The 26,377-nt window shown below is 42.6% G+C and overlaps 1 protein-coding gene across 2 annotated transcripts in view; it reads left to right on the top strand.

Moving 5' to 3' along the window:
- The first annotated feature begins 192 nt into the window (after nucleotides 1-192).
- INTS9 (integrator complex subunit 9) overlaps nucleotides 193-26,377 on the top strand; it is an 84,743-nt gene continuing 58,558 nt past the window's right edge. For both annotated transcript variants that reach the window (XM_074989038.1, XM_074989037.1), the window contains exons 1-6: nucleotides 193-285; nucleotides 3,726-3,853; nucleotides 11,347-11,407; nucleotides 14,657-14,719; nucleotides 18,100-18,239; nucleotides 20,459-20,545. In XM_074989038.1, the coding sequence (XP_074845139.1) occupies nucleotides 277-285; nucleotides 3,726-3,853; nucleotides 11,347-11,407; nucleotides 14,657-14,719; nucleotides 18,100-18,239; nucleotides 20,459-20,545 (488 nt within the window). In that variant the 5' untranslated portion in view covers nucleotides 193-276. The remainder of the gene's footprint in view (nucleotides 286-3,725; nucleotides 3,854-11,346; nucleotides 11,408-14,656; nucleotides 14,720-18,099; nucleotides 18,240-20,458; nucleotides 20,546-26,377) is intronic.

Here is a 26,377-nt window from a genome sequence, read left to right as displayed (position 1 = left end):
GAGTTGTAGTTCCCCCCTCCCCTGGGTGAAGAGGAGAGCCGGAAACCGAGGACTACAACTCCCAGCATGCCCGTCAGCAACGGCACGCCAACGGAAAGCGGGTCTCAGGAGAGGAAGGGACTACAACTCCCAGGATGCCCCTGGGGAAGGGGAGGCCGGGCATGACTTCATCCTGGGCGGGGAGAGAGGGAATGGGACTACAAGTCCCATGATGCTGGGCGTGGGAGAGGGCTAGGAAAGGGATGGTCCCAGTCAATAGCGCCGGCCGGGTAAAGCATGAAGCTGGTGAGTCTTTGTAATCAGAATGGGGCCGGGCTGAAGGGTTCCCCCTGGTCCCCACCTCGTGTATGGAGTGGGGATGTCCTGAGCTTCAGGCCTGGCCTGGTTGTCATGGTTACCTGAGTGGGCCTCAGCTCTTTTCCTGAGCTTTAGAGGCTTCAACCTCAGTCCTGCGCCGCTCTCCTGCCCACAGCTGGGGAAACTGAGGCACGGCGAGGCGCCAGCAGAGGCGCATGGGGAGGGGAGGTTTGTCTTCCGTACGTGTGGAGAGCGATCAAAGACCCCAGTCAGCACTGGGGTATGGGACCGGGGAAGGCGAAGGGCCTGCCGAGAATCCAGATTCTCTGCTTCTGAAGATGACCAGAGACTCCCCGTGAAAGGCTGGGGTAGCTGCAGTGGGAGGCCGGGAGGGGGTGGTAGAGTAGGGAATGCTTCTGAGGGGGTTTATTGCAGAAAGGTTCGGAGGTGTGTAGGTCAGGTGGCCCACACTGAAAATCATCAGAGGCTGCCATTCCTTGTCTCGAATATTGGAGAGCCTTAGTCAGTTCCAGGATGTGTGAACCCAGATTCTGAGTTCTTTACCTCGGAGTGATTTTGGCCTTGAAAGGACTCTGAAATGACTTTGCCTTACTTTGAAAAAGTTTCCCAGTGGCGAGGCGTGTATTGAAATAGGGCACAGGCTTGTGAGGTGGAACTCCTGTGGGGTTTTGACTTCATATCTGGCTTGTTTTGTGACTTTGGGCATATCACTTACCTTCACTGTGATTTAATTTACTACTGTAAAATGAGGTTAATGGGTGGGTAGGTTAAAATTCTGATTTTGCAGATAGTTATAGAAGCATGGCCATACTGGTTCAGACCAAAGGTCCTTCTGGTTCAGTATCCTGTCTCTTCTGATAGTGGACAGTGTCAGATGCCCAACAGGAAGTAAACAACTGGTAATCAAGTGATTCCCTGTCACCCATCCACAGCTTCTGACAAACAGATGCTAGGGTCACCATCTTTGCTCATCCTAGCTAATAGCTTTCATAGCACCTTAAAGACTAACCTTTATTTGGGCATAAACTTTCAGAGGTAAAACTCACTTCTTCAGATGCTTGGGCATGGAAATACAGAGATCAGGATTATCTACAAGCACACACACTAGTATATCAAAAGAAGGGAGATGTTTATAAAGTGTAGGACCAGTGTTAGCACCCTGACTGATTTAAGTTTGTTAACATGGTCCTATGCTTGATAAGTATCTCCTTTCTTTTGATATACTACTACAGGTTGAACCTCTCTAGTCTCACACTTTCTGGTCTGGCAACATCTGTGGTCCGGCATAATTTTAGTTGACCACACTCATGATAGGTGGACATCCGACTGAGTTTCACATGGCTGCATAAAGTTTGTTTGCAGACACCAGTCCTGGCTTTCAGTGTTCTGTGCTGTTATTTAGTGGTAATTTACCTTTAAGTATCTTCTAAGAGCCCAGTAAGCAGTGGAAGTGTTGATGCTGCTAGCTAATACTGACCTTCCATGGTTCTGCAAATTCTCTGGTTTGTCGCTGGACTAGAGATGGTCAAACTGTATATATATATATTTTTTTTCCTGCTTCTGAATTTCCACTCCAGTGCATCTGATGAAGTGGGTTTTACCCATGAAAATGTCTGCCCAACTAAATTTGTTAAACAAAATAAAGTATTCCTTCACACAATGCACAGTGGAACTCTGCCAGAGGATGTTGTGAAGGTCAGGACTATTAACAGAGTTCAAAAAAGAACTAGATAAATTCCTAGAGAATAGGTCCATCAATGGCTATTAGACAGGATGTGCATGGATGCTGTTCCTAGTCTCTGTTTGCCAGAAGTTGGGAATGAATGATATGGAATGGATAACTTGATGATTGCCTGTTCTGTTCGTTCCCTCTGGGCAGCTGGCAATGGTCACTGACGGAAGACAGAATATTGATCTAGATGGACCTTTGGTCTCACCCAGTCTGTGTTCTTATGTAGCTCTTTTTCTTGAGTTTCTGTCTAGGGTTACAAGTGATAGTCAGGGTTTTTGGCAAGTTCATCCTGGCCCCTCATTTATTTGTTTTAAATTTGGAAGAACAACATGAAGAAAAAAATAGGCACCAGTCCCAAGCAGTGCACACCAGCTCCAAAGCTCATTGAAATCAATTGAATGATGACCACTGATTTTAATTGGCTTTCATTCATGTATTTGCTGCTGCTGCTGATTATAAAGGCAAATCCAGCAGCAAACTCTATTGTATATATGCTGCCTTTATTTAATTAGGGCACACAAAAATTATTTTGTCTTTCCAACACATCTCCTCCAAGTTGTTGGATCTGTGGTGGCAAGTTACATATGATTTCAGTCATACAAAGAGTTACGCATGTGCTTAATTTTACACTGGGGAAAAATTGACACTTAATTGTCACTCTTCATATATTTTATGCCCCAACACTGCAAGGCCTTCTCTTAATGCTGTGCTGTAAGAAGGCAGAATTTAAAGGAATGCTGTTGAGTTACGTAGGTTTGTGATTTAAAGTTAAAACTTAAGTAGTTACAAATCTAATGTGGAAATGTCTTCATGATTTTTCAAATATAAATGAAAACATCTTCTTTAGCAGTGGATACCAGCAGTCTCTCAAGAGTTTTAACTCAAATATTTCAGTTCTGTGCTAATATGGAGGGTCAGAGCTAGAAAGTGAAATTGACAAATCTCCCTTATTCTCTAAACAGAGTAAAATGTAATACATTATTTAAAAATAAACGGAGCTTTTAAAATCAGTTTTAGTCAGTTTAGTTTTGAAATGTCTGTGTGAAAAGCTTTCAGTTTATATAGTGATTATGGCCGTATTTTGTATTTAAATAATGAGAAAGAGATGCCGTGCTGCCAGAAGTAATGTCTTTGGTATATAAAAAAACCCAACTCCTCCATTTGAGGTCATTACAAATCACAGGTAGGAGAACAGATGCCCTCATGTCCTGGCTCCATGTTCAATTGAGCACTGATGTTATCCCACCAGTTTTAATCATATGCCATATTCTCCTTCTCTTTGTGGTTTACATAGTTCCACGGTGTTGCTGAGCATTTTCATATATTTGCCATGCTCCATACCAGAGGTGCCTGCCTCTCAGTTCTCTCTCATATGTAATTTAGATCTTGGCTTATTAAGTTTGCAAAGCATATAGGATTCTTCATTACAGAGGAGGTTATATAAACATCCATCTCTGGTGTTATTCAGAAGCAAGTGGCGTACACAGAGCTGCTGCTCATGTCGGCTACATTTGTACAACTTGTCCCTGGCGGGGCTCCGTGCCAAGAGGCCTCATATGGCCCCTTATGCTGTTGTCTTTTTTTTTTTTTTAAATAATAAATGACAGTTTGTGACTTTTTCAGCTTGTCCTTCGTTATGGTTGATTCTTTGCTAATTCTAGTTTTCTTCTTTCAGTATTGTTTGTCAGGGCATCCGACCTTGCCATGCAACGTGCTCAAGTTCAAATCCACCACCATCATGTTAGACTGTGGGCTGGATATGACATCTACCCTCAATTTCCTCCCGCTGCCACTGGTTCAGAGGTATGGCCTGCAGTATATCAGCACTCCAGCCTAGCATTTCCCAGGCTGCACTTGGAGTGCTTTTCTTAAAATGGCACCTGGACTAGGGAGGGTACAAATGAACTGCATCATCTGATATGACGTGTAGACTTGCTCATTTAAAAGTTCGCTATATCAGAATAATGTCCTTTGGCTCAGTAGATAGAAGACATTTTATGGATTTATTGATTGGCTTTTCCAGATAATTTATTCTAAGCATCAGTAAAGTATTACTGCATTTGTTTAGTGCAAGTGAGGTCTCATATCTGTCATCGTTCAACATCTTCATACAAGATGAAATAAATGGGTAACTGATCTTGAGTGCAGGGAATCCTAGCAAACACTCTTTAACCACCTTCTTCAGCTCTTCTTCAGAGTCTGAACTAATACAAATAGAAATAACACTTAGCAGTTTTCGCATGTAGATGTGAAAAGCGTAAGTGTCATTATCCTGATTTTTTTTAGCAAGTGTGGCTAGAAACAGATTAACAATGAGGTAATGTGACTTGTTCATGGTCCAAGAGCGAGTGTTTAGTAGAGCCAAAAACATAATTTAGCTCTCCAGACTCCCACTTCTCTGCTCTGCCCGCTGATTAGTCCACGCCTCCTTGTAGTATAAATGAAAGTAGGGCCTTTGCTATGGTTGCTTATGTCTCACCTAAGGCTAAGCAGGTTGCCAAAGTGATAGGTGGAAGGAAAGGATTAAGTGTAACTCTGTGGTGATTAGAGGACAATAAGAGATTTCATGAAAATTATATAGGCCCCTTGAATACCTTGGCCCCTGCAGCAGGTAGATGCTGTAGTTTTGGCACTGATCTAATGCACTGAAAAAGAGGGATCCAGTGCTGGACCAGAGGTGGTTATGAGGGTGTGAGAGCACTCTTATTGATTAAATGCAGTTTTTCACAATTGCCCTCCCTGCTCTTAGAAGGGAAAAAATAAAACCACATAAACATCATTCTGCCAGGGCTTGCACTCAAGCTCTGCTTTACTGAAGACAATTGATATAGATGCAAAGAATCAACATGCATACTTGAGCTTTGTCCAGGTCCTCGATGTTGCACAGATACTTCTTATCTCATTTTATGACAAGACTAGATTTTTTTGAAGAGGCTCTGGAAAATGTCAGGACTGCACGTCCACATCCGCTTTCCAAAAACTTCCCCCCAGAAGGGGAAAGTTAGAGCAGCAACTGACAAACATTCAATGTAGATGTGGCTTTCGTCTGTCTGTGCCTCAGTCCCCCAACCCTTTTTTACAGATGATAACCCTACCCTTCCTCACAGGGATATTGTCATAATAAATATCTAAAAAATTGGGAGTTGCATGTCAAGAAGTTACTCCTTCGGTAAAAGCTTAACAGATGCTTATGGGGTGCTGGCATCAGTGCTCCTCCAGGCAAGGGTGACTATTTTTAGCAACAGCATACCCAGTGTTTTCCACTAACCTGTTGTGAATGGTCAAATTGCAGGTCATAGTGCAAAAGTCCCCATGAATCTTCAGAACAAAACTGATTCAGCCCCGAGAAGGAAAGATGCCAGATTTGACACACACACACACCCCGCCCCTGATCCAACAGAATCAACTAATTTGATCCAGAGACAGTCAATCTTGTCTATAAGGTGACTGAAAAGTCTTGCAAGCAAGAAATGTTCCAAGCATGTGGGTGTGCAGGATTGGGCCAGCTCTGGAGAGGTGACTAATCTTCTCAGCACTCTGTGAAAGGGATGAGTTGTAGCAGTGAAAGTCAGGATATTGATGAGGGCTGGATCAGAGGAGGCCTAATCTGTGGTATGTATAAGGTCCTAGTCCGTAGTATTGGAACATCTTCTAGTTTTTAATATAGTTATCAGAACATCCCTGTGTAGCAGGTCAGGGCTGTTATCTGTAAAATGCTGATGAGGAACTGATAACATGAAGGGTACATCTATGGTGTAGTGAGGGGAGTGAATGGCAGCTCAGGTAGATGTACTCTTGTTACCTGTACTCAAGCTAGCTTGCTAAAATACAAGTGAATTTGAACCCAGGTTTCCCAAGTCCTTGGCATGCGTCTTAACCACTAGGCAATCTTTGCTCTTTGCCTTGGTCTCAGATAAAATACATACCTTTGCTTCAAACCTCAAATAAGGGAAGCCCTGTCTTCTTTTGCCCAATAGAGGCTATGTCTACACTAGCCCGAAACTTCGAAATGGCCATGTAAAGAAGGGGCCATCTGTGAGCAGATGGGAATAAGGGGACTTCGAAGTAGGCAGGGTCCTTTCGAAAAGGAGCCCCGTCGGGACGAGCCGCGCGGCGGCGAGCCGCGTCAATTTTGAAGTGCCGCGGCTGCCCGCATGCTAATGAGGCACTGAATATGTATTTCAGCGCTTCATTAGTAAACTTCTAAATGGCCATTTACATGGCCATTTCGAAGTTTGGGGCTCATGTAGACACGGCCAGAAAGTGTGAAGAACATTCTTTTCTGTTATCTCACAGAACTCTTTAGACTCCATCTAATCCGTCAAAGCCTTTCCTGCTCTCCTCAAACTGATACATCACCATCCATGCCCATGTTCATTGAATTGGCCGAACAATGCTCTTTTGTGCTGGCTATACACTGGAAACAAGGCTACGTCTACAGTACAGTGATCTTTTGAAAGAAGTTCTTCCAGAAGATCTCTTCTGAAAAAACTTATTTTGAAAAAGCGCATCTACACGCAAAAAAAAGCGAATCAAAAAATCGGTCAAGAGCATCCACACAGCCCCTGCTCTTTCGAAAGAACAGGCCTGGGATAGAAAAATCCGACACTATGAGGACTGCTCTTTTTTTTAAAAAAAAGGCCCCCTGGGACGTCTATACACATTTTTTCTGAAAGAATCTTCTGGAAAAAGGCGTTCTTCCTCATCTGGGAGAGGAAGAGGGCCTCCAGAAAAAGTACTGTGTTCTTTCAATTTCAGATTAAGAGTGCTTTTTATGTATAGGCACTTCATGGGTTCTTTCAGAAAAGGCCTGGTTTTTCCAAAAGAACTCACTGGGGTAGATGCAGTTCAGGTGTATAAACTGAAGTTCTCTCTCTGTTATAAGTCAAATGCAAAGAGATAAAAGTGAGCAACCAGAAAACCTTAAACCTTTTCTTTCCAGCAGAGTGACACATTTACTCACATTATTTCACAGTTCTAAGTATTTTGGATTAATCATCATCCCATCACCATGTCTAGAGGAGTATAAGAGGAAGTTGTGCAACTTTTTGGCTTCTAGAGAGGAGTCCTCTTTGCCCTGTGTCTCTAAATCAACTACTTCTCAAATCCAAGACCCAGCTTTTAATTTTGTTGCCAGAGTCAGACATCTTGGTATCCTGTCTGACTCCAGACATCCATCTCCTTTCTCCTTTGCTTTTTTTTTTTTCTACCTCTAGCTAAGGCTAAGTTTTTGTCATGGATATTTTTAGTAAAAGTCATGGACAGGTCACAGGCAATAAGCAAAAATTCACAGAAGCTGTGACCTGTCCTGACTTCCACTAAACATATCCCTGGCAAAAGGGATAGACAGGTTCACCATCCGCTGCTGCTGGTGTTCCTTGGTCCCCACCTGGTGCATGGAGCTCCAGTGTTTCACTCTCCATGGGGATGGTCTGCTTCGGGGTTCTCCTCACCCTAGGGGGCTGTTAGCTGCCAGATCTCTCGGTGGCTAGTCACAGCTAGGCACCTGAGAGGAGTCCCTGCCACCCACCACAGCTAGACAGCTATGGGGTTCCTGTCGCGAGAACAGGGGCTGGGAGCTGTTGTGGGGGGGTCTTGCTTGGGAGCTCCTGCCCTGGTGCAGAAAAAGTCACAGAGGTCAGTAAATGTCACAGATTCTATGACTTCCCTCACTTTGTCTATAACATCACAAACATTTGTTCTTGCTTCACTCATGCCTTTCCCTTTGTTTTTTTAACCCCATCTCATTTTCTCAAAAATGAGTTTCTTTGACTTGCCATGTTATTCCAAGAAATGGGCTCATTTCATCTCATGGCACTCACTGGCTTCCTGTATGCTTCCAAATGAATTCAATTTTGCCCTCAGTTTTTTGAAAATGAGATTGTTTTCACCAGGCATCACATTCTCGCACCAGTCCTCTAATCTCTTACTTTATGCCCAGTCTTCACTCCTCCAGGCTGTGCCTACGCTACAAGATAAATTCGAATTTAAGGCAGTTACCTCGATTTTTACCACGTGACTGTCGATTTAGGAAGATTACAACGTCGTTACCTGACGGGTATAATGTCAAGCTCAAATTCAAAAGTTCAATTAAAGACCAGTTTGAAAGTGCCACGTCTTAAAATCAAATTTATTAGCCTACAGCGGTGTCCCGTATGTAACCCACAATGCCTCTCCATGCTCTACTCTGGCCGCTGCTCTCCAGGTGCACCAGAATTAGGTAACAGGAAGACTGTGAATTTCCCACTGGGAGCAGCAAGCCTGTGGCTGTGGACTCATGTTAGTTTGAGAGCCTGAGAAGTGTCTTTCTTTCTTTGCTATTAGCACTGTGAGTGCATCTACCCTTTACAAATAGTCCCTGTAGGGAGTTTGTGGTTCTGTCTCTACACCAATTATTTTTTCAAGGCTGCCTAGCGCCAGCCCTTGCCCCACCGCACCACATGGCAACAAGGCTGTTGCAGGGATCGTGCTTGCATAAGATGCCAAGAAACTCATTGTCAGTGGGCTACATTTGTGTACAAACCTCCCTCCTTCCCCCACAGGTGCCGCACAGTCACTCAGCCACATGACATGGGTAGCCACCAACCCAATAAAAGGACATGCCTGCCATTCGGTGCTGACCATGCTGCTAGGCATCACCATGTTCTGGCTTGTACGCATTTAGGGCTCCAAGGGTGGGAAAGAATTTCAGGGACTTGCAGCTGCCCTGCCAAGGAGAAGTCTCCCCCAGTGACTACAATACTTGGGACCTTGCTGCCATCTGGGGGGAGTCTCCCCTAGTGGCTAAGATAGTCAGGGGGACCACTTCAGCTGGCCCCCCACTGAACCTCCCCATGCCCCAGCAAGGGACCAGTGGTGCTTGCAGCCACTGGGGGGAAGTTTCCCCCGGTGGCTAAGATACTCGGGAGCTAGCTGCCATCGGGGAAAAGTCTCCCCTGGTGGCTAAGATAGTTGGGGGGACCACTTCAACTACTTAAACATTTCAACCGGCTCTGCAGCTGCAGACCACAGCACCGTCACTGCCAAAAATGTTTTTTGGGGCTTGCTGTCCATTACAAACACCTGCCAGTTTGATATTTCTGTTGTAGAATCTTTCTCCTAACATTTCCTATCTGTTTGAGCCCTGCCCCAAAAAACCAGGGGAGTGGGCAAGTTGAGATTCCTGTTTCTGTTATAAGCTCTGTGTCTGATATTTCACTGTGATCCCCCTTGTTGGCAGTGTCTGTGTATGGAAGAGAGAAGACAAAAATCTTTTTTCTTAGACTTTTCTATTTCTATTCTCTTTCTTCTAACTTTGAGAATACAGTCAGGGTGCCTGTGTTATTTTCAGGGACCACATGCAATTAGGTGGTGTGACACTCAGTGGTGGTCAGTTGAGAACACAGCCTATGCACAGAAGCCTTATAGTGCACCAGAAAGCCAAAGACCCTTGCCTCAGCAATTCTTTCCCCACCCCCCACAAGAAAACTTTCCTATCTTCTAGCTATTTAGGGTAGCTTTATTATTTTGGAGATATACCTATCTCATAGAGCTGGGAGGGACCTTCAGAGGTCATTGAGTCCAGTCCTGAGCACTCAAAGCAGGACTTATCACCATCCCTGACAGATACATATATATTAATCTATTTGCCCTAGAGCACTAAATGGCCCCTTCAAGGATTAAACTCACAACCTTGGGTTTAGCAGGCTAATGCTCAAACCACTGAGCTATCCCTCCCTTCGTCTATCCATTGATCTGTCAGGGTCCTATGCAATCACAGGAGTGGGGAGAATTCAGCTGCAAAAGAAAGAGATTTCTGTAAAGTTTTTTCCTTACAACGGGAAGAATGGACTTTTGCTTACCACAGGAGGGGAATGAGGAAAATGCAATGTGTTAAGATGATGTCAAAGACGAGCGAGCATACCCAAAATGCAATGGGGATGAGGGAACTGTGGGATAGGTTCCCACAATGCACCACTGCAACAGTCAATGCTTGCCACTTCAGTGTGGCATCAGTGTCAAATTTGTGTGGAGCGTGTGGGGAGGTGAGTATAATCAAAATCAAATTTATAAATTCCAGAATTACAAAACTGATATTAAGAAATTTGAATATATCTTGTAGAGTAGGCACAGCCACAGTCTTAGTCTCTTCTGTGCCCCTCTCAGGACCTCTCCCAGAATCTGAATTTAACACAACCAAACCGCTCTGTAGCTGCAATGCCCAGTTACAGTAGAGCTGAATCATCTTCCCTCTGTTTCCATTTTCTTTTCTGGATTTATGAGAGAACCTTAAATATGGGCACACAAAAGTTAACAATTCAGTTACAGGTCCTCAGAAGATGTTGCTCTGGAGGTGTTGGTTGTCTCTCAACTACAGTAGCCTAATAATGCTTCCAGGAAACACTTGGTTTGGATGACATCCTCGGTGTTTGTATCAGTCTTAAAAATCAAATCACAGCTGCAGATATCGCTTAGTAGTGTTTCAGCTTCCAATCATAAATGGGTTCAAGTACCAAGAGAGTTGACTCACATCTTTTTCCTTCCAACACAGGGAGATATATTTGTATTTTGCATGCATCTTTGGGGCTATGTCTACACTAGCCCCTGCCTTTCAAAAGGGGTTGCTAAGGAGACACTTCAGCATATGCTAATGAGGTGCTACCATGAATATGCAGCACTTTATTAGCATAATGGCGGCTGTGGTGATCTGAAAGTGCCGCTTTTGAATCATGCATCACCCGGGTAGACAGGAGCCTTTTGAAAGGACCCCCCAGTCTTCGAAAGCTCCTTATTCCTAAAACCAAATAGGAATAAAGGGCTTTCAAAGGCTGGGGATCCTTTCAAAAGGCCCCTATCTACATGGGCAGCATGCGATTCAAAAGTGGCACTTTCGAATCACCGTGGCTGGCGTTATGCTAATGAGGGGCTGCATATTCCTGGCAGCGCCTCATTAGCATCTGCTGAAGTGTCTCATTAGCATCCCCCTTTCTAAAGGTGGGGGCTAGTATAGACGTAGCATAGGTGAGATCGAAAAACAAGGTTTAATTTCTTTGTGGATATAAAAATCCTTTGACCTTGTTCCCTCCTCCCCACCTCAAAATGCGTGCCATATTTATGATTTTCAAACCAGTGCTTGTGAGTACTTCCATGATTTCATTGTATTTATCTATTTTATCGAACTTGTTAGTTTCTTGAGTCACGGTTTGTCTATTTCCTGTACAGCACCAAGCATAAGTTCAGTGCTTAACAAAAAAAAATGAAGTGAGTTATGCCATCAGTGATGACTTCATACTTTGCAAATTATTTTTTCCCTGCAGTGCCAGGCTCTCTAAACTCCCTGGATGGGTTTTAAAAGATGGAAGCACTTTCCTAGACAAGGTAACTTTCTGAGTCCTTGAATTTCCTGTCTGCAAAAAGTCACATGATATGGCTTTTACGATATGCCTGTGCTGCCTCTTTGCATATATTTAGGCGTATGCTATTAACATCCAAGATGTCCATCGTGGAGCAAATGTTCTGTTGCAGTATCCTAACAGTAGATCCGAGGTTTTCAGTCTTTGTAGGTAACAGAAGGGTTTCATATTTTATAGCTTGCCACTCTGTTGTATCTTATATCAGAGAGTATCAAAGCATTTCACTAACACTAATTAATTAAACTTTATAACCCCCCTGTGATGTGAATATTATCACCGTGTTTTATATGGGAAACTAGAGAAGCTAAATGATTTTCCAATGGTCGCATCAGAAGTCTGTAGCAGGGTAGAGACTAGCGTCAAAGGCTGCATCTATACTATAGCGATCTTTTGAATGAAGTTCTTCTGGAAGAGATCTTCCAAAAAAAGTTCTTTCAGAAGAACACATCCACACACAAAAAAACAGATCAAAACATCAATCTTGTCCTTTGACAGAGAGCATTCACACAGCCCCCATGCTTTTGAAAGAATGGGCTAGAGATCAAAAAATCTGGCACCAGGACGACTACTCTTTCAAGAAAGGCCTGGGGAGCATCCACACGTGCTTTTTTTCTAAAGAACCTTTCGAAAGAAGGTGCTCCTCCTTATCTGGGAGCAGGAGACGCCTTTCAGAAGAAGAGCCATGTTCTTTCAATTTCAGACCAAAAGAGCACATTTTGTGTGTAGATCTTGTTCTTTCGAAGGAGGGCTGCATTTTCTGAAAGAACTTGATAGTGCAGATGCAGCCAAAGAGTGCAACCCTAGCTGCATTGAAGTAGTAGTTTCCCATTAAAATAAGTGGAACAGGGTTCTGAGGCTTGCAGTTTGCCCGATTTGAGAAAAGTGATCTTTTTGCTTCTTACATCCTCACTTCGTACAAAAATTTCAAAGTCAGAATTTAGCTGAGCATTCTGTTGCACTGAGGCACGAGAGAATCTAGCTTATTCTCCTACATCTGAAATTGGCAAAACTTGTGTAATGTTGATCACATAGGTAGATGCAGGTTAATTATGTCCAGGCAACATTTTAATTGTTCTTTTTTTCTGACTTTATACGTACTTTAAAACAGAACCTTAATAATCGGCATGTGGAATTGTGGAGGTGAAAAAAGATTGATGGGGAAAATGAAATTCACAGAATAAGGGCCTGATTTTCTTCTATTTGAAATCAAGAGGAGCTGTAGATGCTTGTCACCTCTTGAGTAATTGCCTGAGGCTACAACTACAACTACTGCAGAAGATCAACCTGCTCGGGGTTGATCTTCTGGGGTTTGATTTCACATATGTGCGAAGTCAAGCTCTTGGGGGTCACAGTCAACCCCTGTAATACTTGCAAGACATGAGGAATAAGGAAGGGTGATAGGAGAAACTCTCCTGTCAACCTTACCATGTTAAGACAGACAAGTTAGCCGAGCGTAGATACGTTGATTTTAGCAACACAGTGTAGCTAAAAATGCGTATCTCCAGTCAACTTCTGTGTCTAGTATAGATATAGCGTAAGAGATTTGTGCACAGTGAGTCTGGAGAACTTTCAGTAGACCTCCTAATTCCTAGTCTATTGTCCTTCTGACATTCAGAGGGACATTTATCCTAGAAGGCAATACCTCAAGCATCTCTTCTATGCCATATAGACTATATATTCTGTCCAAAGAACCCACAGACCTGCTATGACTTTAGTGGTTTGTACAATTTTCTCCAGCTCAATTGCAAGTGCATTTTTCCAAAGGATTCTTCACATAAGTGCAACCACTTTTTATTAATTCAAAGGTAGCCTCTCCTACCCTCTCATTGACCATTGAAAGTGCTTTGAATGACAAATACTCTCACTAATGTGGGGGAGAAAGAAGGGAGTGAAGGTCAAAGGAGGGAGTTTTGTCATATAAGGTGGACACATACCCCCTTGTGGCATTATTCCAGATGTAGTTATAAAACCTTTTAAGTCCAGGGGAGAAAGAGAGATTCAACCTGATCTAGTTTTAATCATTCTTAACTTCCACAAGATGAGGTTATGAGACTTTTGCCATTAGATGTAATTGTACATTTGCTGTTAATTGTCAGGTGCACCATAACTATTAAGAACTGGAACTAAAGACTGCATCTACCTACAAAGCTAGTTTAAGCCATTCTTTTAGGCATTCTTTTAGCAGTGTTTTAAGGTAAGGAGGTAGGTGGGCGACTTGCAACGTGCAAGATATTACTATGATCAAGTCTGAGGTCACTTGTGTTGCACCTTGCACATGCATAGCCCTGAAGCTCGTGATTTTTTTTTTCCCCTCCATTTGCTAAACTTTCAGATATTGCCATCTTTGACTGGTAGAGAAAGGAGGAAAAAATAGAGCTCAGAGGGGACGCCGCCTAATAGGAAATACCACACAAAGCTTTGATTAAGAAAAGATGTAGGATTAAATGCTTCAGACATAAGAACTAAAGGTCAGATCCTGCTCTCTAATGGCAAACTTTCACTGACTAAATTGGGACCAGGGCTGCAGTCTAAATCTGGAAACTGTTTTAATGGGCCCATAAGCTGATAGCAATGAATTGCTTCAGGTCATGCAGATGAGATGATGTAAATACTACCAGGCACGTTGATTGAGAATGTACCCCACAGCCATAGACAGAAGAACCTGTTCAAACAAGAGGTCACTTCACAGTCCTGTTCTTTGCGGCTTACTTTGTTTTCAAATGTCAAAACTGAAACCCAGAGCAAACCTACTTGCACTGCTAGGAATTGTCCACCCAAGGCGCCTCCAGCATCAGCTAACTGAGAAGGAAGAGGACCCTCTGCTGTAATTGCTTGCTTTACACCACCTTTACCTCTCCTCGTAACCTCAGCTGCATGATTTAGCTATGAACCCCTATATGCTAGAGTGCCTTTTTTTTGTTACAGTGCCTCACCTACTAATTGAAACCAAGATCCTGATTCCCTGAAATGCTGAACAGCCTTATCTCCATTGAAGGAAACCTAGCACAACTCTTTACAGAAGAGAGAGTTAGAACTAGAAATCAACAATGAAATAGTCAAAATGTGGACATAAGCTGTTGCAATGGAAAACCTGCAATGGATCTGAAGGGTTAAAATCCATCATGTTAGAAGAAATCTTTATTTGTATAGTTCTGAGTTTAAAAGTTGCTTTTGTGTCATCTCTTGTTGCCTGTTAATATCCTTTTCCTTATAGGAACTAAAGGAATGTTCTGGCCACGTGTTTGTAGACTCTGTACCTGAATTCTGTTTGCCAGAGGTGAGTTTCATTGGCATCTTAATGCAAAAAATAATGTTTAATTCAAGTATCTTAACTCTAAAATAACACACCCTGAAAACAATTCTGAGGTATTAAGACACCTGTGATATTTGTGACATTGGAGAAGGAATAAAAACAACTCTACTGGACCACTTTTTTAGGAGATTAGTGAAAGACAACCCAAGAGGATTACCATTTGACCTAGGGGAGGGATAGGTCAGTGGTTTGAGCATTGGCCTGCTAAACCCAGGGTTTTGAGCTCAATCCTTGAGGAGGCTCTTTAGGGTTTGGGACAAATAGATATCAGGGATGGTGCTTGGTTCTGCCAAGAGGGCAGGGGACTGGACTAGATAACCTCCCAAGGTCCCTTCCAGTCCTAGGAGGTGTCTCTCCAGTTTTGTTCTATTTGATACTTATTCAAGTTGCATGGGTATTTGAAACCTCATAAAAGGGCAATAGAATAAGGAAAATGTGCATTTGACAGTGGAAGTATGTGCAGACACACACAAGTGTGATGGAAGCAAAGAGTTCACATGGGTTTTCTAGGCTTTGTGACTGTGAGAGACGTAGTCTCCTAACAAACTGTTTCAACTTGCTTTTTTCATCTTCTGGTTTTTGACATCTGTGTCCCTGGTGTGCTGATTCCTTGAAATCCACCATTTGTGGCGTCTTATGCTTCAGTTACTAAACACAAATTGGTGGCTATAATCAGTTTTTTGACTGGCTGTATCATCAACTTTGTGTGTCGAGGCTGTCTGCTACTCCAAACATCCAGGAACATGTGCAGACTTCAGGAACCAGAAAGTTTGGCACTTAAGTCCCTTATTGTTAAACAAAACAAACAAATTTTCTTAGGCATGGTGATGCAGAGGGCAGTAGCTATTCAACCCCTGTTGCCTTTGGCACCAATATCCTAGGTAGGCTTATATTTACTTTCCAGCTTTCCTTTGGAATTGAGACCATTTTGTCAGTCACAAATGATCAGCTGCTCATTTTAGGTTTAGGTCAGCTGGCCTTCCTTTCTGATGATACTTCTGGACTGGAATATGCCCACTCTTTGGTGATTAAGTGCTGATGCTGATATCTGATGCTACTTAGTTGTAAGTGGAAGATAGTCAGTGTCACCATTTTAGGGATTTTTAGGCAGCTTCTGTTGAGACATTCTGCTGTGTGAAGGTTCTCAACAAGTATGAAGCTTTGTTGTGCTAGTGATACATAGTTGTGTATCTCTTGCCTTGCAAGCTTTCCCTTTCAGTAGAATGCTTTGGTGATAGTGCCAGCTGAACATACGGCACCAGTAAAGCAGAAGTCTCTCTTGTGGTTAGCTCAGAAGAGGAAGCTGCCTCCATCTATGCTCTTGCTTCTGAGGCAATTTCTGAAGAGGCAGCATGTTTAAGGTGTCACTTCTGCTTGCAACTTCTGGAAGCCTTGTGTTGGTTATGGTACAAAAGCATTCACTCTTCTAGTGAAGTATGTGCTTTTTATTTTATCTCACCATAGCAAATATGACCAAAGGAATAACCTTTTTGTGGGGCTGCCCTGTCAATTGTTGAGAGCTTGCTTGCTTTGTTGGTTTGCCCAACCACAGTTGCCAACAACTGCTGCTCTTTGGCTGCCCAGCTCTGAAGGCAATGCAGAAGTAAGAGTGGCAGTACTCCAATTCTCATAAAATACCCTTGTAACCCCACTGCAACTCCCTGTTGGGTGAAGACCCTCAATTTGAGAAACATTGGACTGCACCATGAAATCTGTACAGAGTGAAAGCATGCAAAAGATCAAATTTCACAGGGAGGGGACCAGAGTTCACGGTTCATGATGCCTTTTTCACATTCATTGATTTGGTAGGGCCCTAAAATTAGGTTTCTGAATGAGACTGTGGAATCCCTGTCAGTGGAGGTTTTTAAGAACAGGTCAGAACCTGTCAGGGATGTTCTAGGTTTACATGGCCTTGCCTCAAGCCTGATGGACTTGATGACTTTTTGAGCTCTCTTCCAGTCCTACATCTCTATGATTCTCTCCAGCAAGGTTAGAAAAATAAATGGAACATGTATGTTATGAATCCTGAGATGGTTCTTTCTGCTTTTATTCCCTGCCTCATTGAGTTGCACTTTGAAGACCTGCCTGCAGCTTCACACATGATCGTGGGCTGAAAGCATGAGAGCTAGATATATGAGATCAGAAATTTGTCACCAGAACACTCATGTCAGGCTTCTGAAAATTTTGTTGATTGACCTACTTTTGTACCATTTCATTCAGATTGATGACCCAGCCCTTGCAATGAGATAATCTGTGCTTGATAACTGTTTAATCCTATTAATTGCTATACAATAACTGCGTTGGAGGCCAAACGTCTTGCAAATTTCTGATTTGATACCATTTGTATTCTAGCATTACCAGTGAATATCTCTAAATAAACTTCCTTAATGTATGAAATTTTCTTCTTTCCCACTTTTGAACCATTTGTGTAGCTGCCAAATAAAAACAAATTAAACTCTTACCCCTGTTTCTTGGTATGCAATGAAATGTCACAATCACATCCTCTAATTCTCTGGTGGAAAACATTGTGGCTGTGTCTACATTAGAGGGTTTTGTCAACAAAACTGGGGTTTTGTTGACAAAACTCGTGGAGCGTCTACACACAAAATGTGTTTGTCAGCAGAAATTGTCGACAAAAAAGGCGTGTAGATGCTCTGGGGTGCCCTTTTGTTGATAGAGTGGGTCAAAAGATGATCCACTTTTACGTATAGATGCAATCTGTCAACAGAAGTTTTGTTGGAACATCTCTTCCAACAGTAACATCTGTAGACAGATGCTTCTAGTGTGGACAAAGCCTGTGCACGATAGAGATGTTAAATAATGAAATGTTTACTTCCTGAAGTGTAGAGAATGTAGTTTTACCACTGCTAGATAGATCAGTATTCATCTAGTGTGCTAGGCTGTTTCTACAATGGGTAATACCAACCAGCTACTTCAGGATCAAGCAAGAAACCCTATAATAGGCATCTGTAGGATAGGCTTGTGGTGCTTGAGTGAAATGTTCCCCCTTATTAATGGACACACACTAATTATATAATGAGAAGCAATATTACATATGCATGCACTGCAGCAACAAATATCCAAGGGTCTGTGCTGACAATCAATTTCAAGCTCTAAGGATGACTAATCAATAACTGGATGTCCTGAGAAACCCGAAAGAGGAAGTCACTTAGAAATTTTTTAAAAATATTAACTCATGGAGTTACGTGCTCCTGTTTCAATGGTTAAATTGTTCACCAGGTTATAATAAAAAGGGTGTAAATACTATGAAAACAGTTTAGCTTTCGTTTCCCAAATGTGGGTGGAAAGGTGTCAGGTCACCAGTCTTTTCCTTCTGTTTTCAGACCGAGCTGCTAGACCTGTCTACAGTAGATGTCATCCTGATCTCAAACTATCACTGTATGATGGCATTGCCCTATATCACAGAATATACTGGATTCACTGGAACAGTATATGCCACCGAGCCCACTGTTCAGATTGGCAGGTAAGAACCCCCTTCACTACTAAGGCACTGTGGATAGCGTTATGGTGTCTAATGTTCCTAAAAGGCTTTCAAACAATTGTTGAAAACTGGTCAAGTGTTCACGGCTGAAGATGTATTAAATCAGTGTTATCCAAACCCTGTGACTGTCCATCCTGAGCAGATGCTGTGTGTGAATACTGAGCAATTGTGTACCCAAAACAGGGCTTTTTGGAGCATAAGCTTTCATGGGCAGAGACCCACTTCGTCAGATGCATCTGACAAAGCAGGTCTTTGCCCACAAAAGCTTATGCTTCAAAATATGTTAGTCTGTAAGGTGTCACAGGACTTCTTGTTGTTTTTGAAGATACAGACTAACATGGCTACCTCTCTGACACAAAACAGGGTTGCTTCAGTACTTCCATTATGATTTTCAGCGGTGTAATTCCAGCATTGCTGGTCTCAAGCCTTCAGAAATCGTATTTTTTAGGCTTTGAAAATTCTCAGATTTTTAAAAATTCAAAAGATGAGAGGAATTTTATTTGCCTTCTGGTTTTGGGTCATTGGATGTCACATGTGCAAGATTTGCTCCGCAACCATCATAGGAAGAAACTTGCTTATTTTAAAATTAAAACTAAAAGTCTTCATAATTGCCCTATTCCAGTTGCTGAGGCTTTAATAAAAAGTGCTGAGTACAGTAAACTCTTTCATATCCAGCAGCCCCAGGTCTGGGAGTTGCCGGATATTCTAATATTCTAGGTAGTGGAGGAGCACACCTAGCAGCGGATAACACTGAAGAAAAACAAGATTAGATATTAAGAAACAAACAAAAATGTATGCAGAGTACTTTATTTACCAAGAACAGTAGTATTGTACACTGTAAACTGATATTGCATTTGCTGTATTTATTTGTATTTAATTTCTCTATGTTGTACTTATGGGAAATGTAACTAAAATTTACGGATGGTTAAAATGCTGGTTATTTGAGAGTTCTGGATAATAGAATGTCAGATATGAAAGAGTTCACTGTATTATGAGACTTAGGATAAAATTGCAAGACTTGACAACATTGTAAGGGTTAACTCAGAGACAAGTCTTGAAGCCCTGACTTATCCAAGTAGTTTTATCGACTTCAGTGGATTCATTCATGCAAGTAAAGGTTACAGGATTGAATCTATGTAGTGTATGCAATATAGTTGTAGCTATGTTGGTCCCAGGATGTTCATGGGACAAGGTGAGTGTTTGTTTCTTAATATCTGATTTGGTTTTAATTTAATGTTATCCACTGCTAGGTAGACCTCTCTATCATCCAGAATATTTGAATATCTAGCAATAATAGCTTTTATTAAACCAGCGTTTGAGCAATACAGACTCATCTTTAGGTGTGGGAAAGGTGCTCTCAGCAAAATGCAAGGTGGAGCCAATTGGTCAGCAGTTACATAAACTAATCTGTTCCAGCACTAGGGTTTGCTGATCCCTGCATGTAAATGACATAGCAAATAGGCTGCAGTCCTAACTAGCCTATGTTGTCATGTGAATAAACATATGCTTTCTGGGAAACATCATCTAAGTTTCTCTTCACAAAGGAGGACATATCTCAATTTTTTTGAGATCTGAATGGTTAGCTCATATGTAGTGTTGGTCAAATGCCTGGTACAGCCTTTATCTTGAAGACTACATTCTACAGTTGCAGAGAATTAAGTCTTAACTTTGCACATGACTTCTTCAAAAAGCTGTCTGGATATCAACTAATGGGGCTTTCACATCTCTAACTTCTATAATCCTGTGATGACTGTGTTGTAACACTAATCTGTATTCTAGAACATATGTCAGACTGTCTTATCCTTAGATTATCATGATTGTCTTTTCTGAACTATGTCTGTGACTTTAACAGGAGAGAAATAGGGTAGTGTCCACTGTCATTCCATTTTTAAGATGAGCCAAAAATTTGTGGTCAGGTCCTCAGCTGGTAATATAATTACTTCACTGTTTTTATTAAAGCCATATAGATTTAGACAATCTCAGATTCTGACCCTGTAAATCTGGAAGGTTGTGGATTTGTTATTGTTCTAGCTTAAAAGGAAGAGTGTTTTTTTTTTTTTTTTTAAATACACACCCTTTTGATTTTTATACCCTGTGTCAGTAGCTGATGAAGTGCATGTCATTGTAATGAAATGTTCTATTTTCATTCAATGAGAAAATGTGGTTCATTTTGTTTCATGCTAATAATGGTTCCTTTGCAGACTTCTCATGGAAGAGCTGGTGAATTTTATTGAGCGTGTGCCAAAGGCTCAGTCTGCCTCCTTGTGGAAGAATAAGGAAGTTCAACGGTAAGTAACCAGTTTATTTGTAAAACTTCAGAGGATGTCAAAAGTTCACTGTAAAGAGGATTCAGTTGCTGGACTTCTGAGTCCTAGAAGCTCTTAACATAACCCAAAAACAAAATCCTGAAACAAATACGGATATTATTTTTCTTCCAATATTTTGCATGCTGCTTTCTCCCAAACAGCTGGCCAGACTTATTCTTAGGAAAATGTGTGTGATACGTGAAAGCTTTCTCTGATATCACACTGTTTGAACTGTTCTGTCTTGGCAGAAGTGATTTCTGATGTAAACTGGAGTGAATAAGAGGAATCTTGAGCTGTTACCTGTGCATCTTTAATGTGACCCCTTTCACACTAGTATGCAGATTGTGTATGCATAATTAAGAGTAGCATCGTTCTTCTCAGGGTTGGCAAATTATAATGAAAAAGTAGTTTAGTATAGGGCACAGATAAATGTCGATTTAACTCAGGAAACTGGAAGAAACAATTGAACTTGCTGGACACTGATGCAATGAGCATAAAACAAATATTTTCAAACTCTTATACATCCATTCAAAACTGAGAAATAGGCTTGGTCTATGCACTGTACCATAGCTGAACATCTACAGAACAGTGCATGGCCAAGTGAAACTGGACTGGCAGTCTGCAACTCCACGTGCTTCTGATTGCTTCAAGCCCACAGCTCTACTTTGGGATTGTTTTCATATAACCAAAGATTTTTTTCTTTCTGTTTTATATAATATTGAAAACTGAAATGAGCCAGTGGCATGTGTGACTTCCTTGGTATCTTCTTAAACTAAAATCCGTACAGACAGTCCAATGTCCAGTATAGTAGTCCCTCAGGTTACATGGGGTTGCAGTCCCACACACCCTCACATAACTCAAATTTTGCATAAGTTGGGGGGGGCAGATTTTCCCCTAGCAGAATGCACGTTCTGGAGCTGGGGAAGCAGCAGGAGCCACCAGGAGCTCCTTTTGAAAGGTAAACCCTGGGGTTGGGGGGACCAGTTGGGGAGGGTTAAGCCTGGTGGTGGGTTGGGGCCATGGGAGGGGGCAGGGAGGTCTAAGCCTGGGGTGGGTTAGGGCTGCAGAGGGTCTGGGGGTAGAGTTGAGCTGAAGCTGCATGAGGCGGTGGTGAACCAGGGGGAGGTTTGAAGTGGGGGTGGGGGGTTGAGCCAGAGCCATGTGCGGGAGGTTTGAACCGGGACGGGAGGTTGAGCCAGAGCCACATGTTGGGGTGGTGAGCCAGGCCACAGGGGGTTTGAACCGGGCAGGGTGGGTTGAACCAGAGCTGTACACAGGGGGGTTGAACTGGAACAGCGGTTTGAATCAGACTGTTGGGGGTGGAGCTGCACGTGGGGGGGTTGAACTGGAGCAGGGGTGGTGAGCCAGAGCCATGCACAGGTCGTGAGGTGGGCCACAAGAGGTTTGAACCGGGGCCTTGCTGGGCTGGGTGGGTTGAGCCAGGGCTGGGCGGAATGGAATTTTGAGCTGCACTTAACTCACGTTAACACGAGTTAAGCGCAACTCGAAGTCATGCATTGAGAGGGTTTACTGTATTATAATTGCATATTGGTATTACTCCTACAGCAGATGTACCTTTTATTTGTACAAACTTAAATTAATCTGCCTTAGGTAACCACAATTTGAATATGTAAATACAACGAAGTATAATGTGGGGTTCTTTATTGTTTTAGTTTTTAAAATGTCTAAAATTGGAACTAAAAACTCCCTCTGGTAAATACCATGCCATCCCTGATTTTCAAAGTTTAATTCTTTAATGTCTTGGCAGTCACTCGATAGTGAGTAGGGCATCTTCATGTCACTCTCCTATTTGTGAGTCCGTTGATGGTTATTCAGCCCGATTCTTGAGCCACGGGTCTTATTGCAGAAAGGGCAGGTGTTGGTAGCTGTTGGAGGTGCGCAGGGCAGTTTTTGCTTCTATTTTCTTCTTTGCCTTTCTTCATCAGCACTGTGGCGGAACCTCTCAAATTGTGCCACTCCCTCATGGATGACTACTCTTCACTGGGGACGGTCCTGGGCCAGGCTGTCCCAAGTGTTCTTTAATGGGGTCATTTTGGGTGCCTACACACCTCCAGTAGCTGTCATCAGTTTCAGAAAGGTCTTTGCAGAGAGATAAGCCTTCCATTGGTCAGACCCCATAGAAGCCAATGGATGTTCTAATTAGTTCCAATGGCATTGGAACAGGTCCTAAAGAAGAGGACAAGATGTGGGTTCATTCTGCTCTACTCTGATAGGAGAAGGCCTAGGTCTGTGAGTTTGAGTCTGGGAACTCTCTGTCATGGTCAGCTGCACCTGTTGTAGGGAGGTGCTGATGGAGGGTAGGCATGGAGCTAGAGACAGTCCCTGAATTAAGTAGAACCCAGTCAATTGAACTGGCTAGAGAACTGACATACAGCAAGGAGGATAATATGATGAGCTGAAGTCAGGAGCCTCAACTACAAGTTGAACCTCTCTCATCCAGCACCCTTGTGACCTGACCAGTGCCAGACAAGAGAATTTGCTGAATGATGAGAGGGCAATATTTTCTAGCATATTACCCTCACTTGCACAGCTGACTGGGCTTTTAGAAGACATTTAGGGGTAAATTGGAGCTAACTAAGAGCACAGAACACTGAGAGCCAGGAGTCGTTGTTGTAAACAAACTTGATGGAACCACGGGATACCTGGCCACACCCATGATAAGTGGTTGTCCAGCTAACTAAAATCATTCTGGATTACAGAGTTTGCTGGATGAGAGATTTCCAGATTAGAGAGGTTCAACCTGTAGAAGACAAGATAGTGCTAATTCCTGCAGCTTCCAAAAGGACGGTCTTTAAAGGCTCATGCCCAAATACTTTATGGGGGAGGGCAGAGGAAAAGGATATTACTAGAATAGTTCTGTATCACATTGGTATTGAAGAATAACCAGTAAATAGGCTCAGCAGAATTTTATTTTTATATCATTTTGATAAATTCTATATTTTAAGCATTTTTATCCATTTAAATGTTCATAGTTATGGCAAACAATGAGAGGGTCAGAAAATAATTATTTTATGAGAGTAGACATTGAGATTCAAAGAGTTGAGCTCTCTGACCATTAGAAACACAGATTATAACATTACATATCAAAATATGCTAAATAAATATCCTTAAACTCTTGTAGGAGCTCCAGTAGCATTTTTCTTTTTTTGCCTATCTGTAAATTTCAATTATCATCAGAATATTTATGTGTGTGCATATGTCTGGTGAAATTAACATTTACAGATAAAAATCAAATCCTTCCAATCCTACCAGCAACCTTAAAACACATCAGTGGCCATTTAAATGATCACTACTGTATTTAAGCTCCATCTCATGGCTAGTCTAATGGGCCAGTGTTCTCTAGTATGTATATTAGAATGTGGGTCTGAAAGCAACAATTCTGGGTTCTATTCTTGGCTCTTTCATTCACTGACTGGTGCTGGGCAAGCCTCTCAACCTCTCTGCCTCTGTAAAATTGAGTCAATCACCTTCTAATGGTGTTGTAGGCTTAATTAACGTGTACAAAGTGCTTTGAGATTTCAGATAACTGATGTCAAGTTAGTGTGAATGATGCTGATTATTACAGTATTTATGCAAGCAGCCATTAGTCCACAATTTAATACCTGATTAATAATAAGTTCAGAGTAAAAATGGCACCCGTTATTTAAGAGGATCCTGCCCTTGTTGCATTTCAAACTTATAAAAGTACTTGGTGGCTGCTGCTGGAACAGAATACATATTACTTTCGAGCCTCTAACTTTTTAAAAATGTTCACCCTGATCAATCACCATTATCACTTTACAACTCAGCTGGTTTCACTCTGAATAGTCTGTATGAAACACAAAGTATTCTCTTCATTAAAGCACTGAAGCAATTTAAATGACAGTACTGTAAAAAGTAAATGCATTATACTGGGTTACATTTTCCATTACGAGATTCAGCATGAGCTAATTACTTAGAATGTGTTATTACCACTAGTTTTTATTTTAACTGAATAGGTGTTTGAAGGTTCTGTAGAAGCTCAGCTCTCATATTGACGCTGATCCTGCCAATTCCTTTTGTTGTGGGAGCACAAAAGCCTGTTTTCCAGTGCAAGCATTAGTAGAGGCAAGGCACAATTCACCTGTGGAACTCGTTGTTGCAAAATATGATTGAAGTTAAGAGCTGAGCAGGATTCTGCAAAGTACAGGTTGCAGCTCCCAAATCTGGGACTCTCTGGTCTGGTTGCCAGATCAGAGAGCCCTGGGGCCAGGAGCCCTGCTGGCTGGGAGCCTGGTGGCAGGGAGACAGGTGGCTCTGCCAAGCCAGGAGCCTGGTGGAGTTAGAGTCTGTGGGGTCAGGGGCCAGCAGTCTGGCCGGGGCCAGGACAAACATCTGCAAGGCTGGTGTCCAGCAGCCCAGCTGATGTTCATAGGGCCCAGACCATTGCCAAAGCCAGTGTCTGTGGGGCCTGGGTCAGTGTTTGACAGCTTTGCTTGGATCGGAACCAGCATTTTCAGATTGGGCTGTGGCCAGCATCTGGCAGCCCAGTTGGGTCAGAGCTGGGGCAGATGGCAACAGGACTATGGCCAGGACCAGGGTGGTGGAGAGGGGAGGTGGGGTGGGGGGCCAGAGGCAGAGGACCATTCCTGGCCCAGCAAATTCCCTCATTCAGGACAGGTCAGGCACCAGACCAGGGAGGTCCAAGCTGTATCATTTTATGTAATGAGAACATGCAGAGTTGCATTAATCATGAGTTAATCAATCCAAACATTTGGAAGGAATATATAGCATCACATTTCAGGGAATCAAACTTTAGTTAGGGGCATGGGGTAAGAAACTTTCCCCCCAGGCAGGTTATTCCTCAATTACCAGTTTAGTAGTTTCCTTTAAAGTATCCAGAATTGACCATTGTCAGATTACTGGACAAGATGGACCAGTGGGCCACTCTGATACGGGAAGTCCTTCCTTCCTCCATCTGGAAACGAGTCAGATTAAGCATTAGGTGTGGCTCTCTTCTCTGAGCAGGATTAAATTGTATTTCACAGATGTGGGAAGCTGAGGAGCAGGAGTTAAGTTAGTTGTTGAAGTCTTTGCAAGGGCAAAGTTACCAGATTCCACAAATTCTGATGCCCAAGTGCGTTATATGAACAAGTACAGCATGCTGCCTTGGTCTTATCTGCTCTGAGCTTTTACCAACTGCGCTTTCATCCACCCAATATATCTGACCACCATGAGAGGTCCCATGGTGGTTTGACTATGAGGAATACATAGAGTTGAAAGCCATCAGCATATTGTTAGTGTTTCAGCCCATAATCCCTACAATTTCTTTTGACAACCTTATATGCAAGCTAAATAGAACAGGTTAGTGGCTAGAACTCTGCAGAATCCTTTCAAGGTGACTTCTGAAAACCAAATGACCATCACCACCTTAACATGTCATTCTAGGGATGAGCTTGACCACAGAAGCATGGTTCTGCCCCTTTTTGGTGGGGCTTTAAAACATAATTCTCAGCCCTGAAGAGCAACTGTGTCCAAGGATGCTAGAAACTTAACCTTTTGTCAGCGAGGTCAGGTCCCCACTTTATCTATTGCTAGTAGACCATTTTGGGAAGATTAAGCATTTTATGGTATTCAAACTTTTTATGGCAGGCACAGGACACTTCATTGAAACTATTGCCTATAGATGGGGGGATTCTGTCTGTATTGTCTGACTCCATGTTGTTTTATGATTTCCCAAAAGACGCATAGGACACTTTATCTTCCTCTTTCGCCTCTTTGCTTTCATCCAGCTTGCACTGGAATTGCATTCATTCCAGTAGGCGTGCGCGATGG

This window comes from Carettochelys insculpta, chromosome 3 (genome assembly GCF_033958435.1).
Source record: "Carettochelys insculpta isolate YL-2023 chromosome 3, ASM3395843v1, whole genome shotgun sequence".
Taxonomy (NCBI): domain Eukaryota; kingdom Metazoa; phylum Chordata; order Testudines; family Carettochelyidae; genus Carettochelys; species Carettochelys insculpta.
Note: the sequence above shows the minus strand (reverse complement) of the source record. Positions and strands in the feature narration are given on the sequence as shown.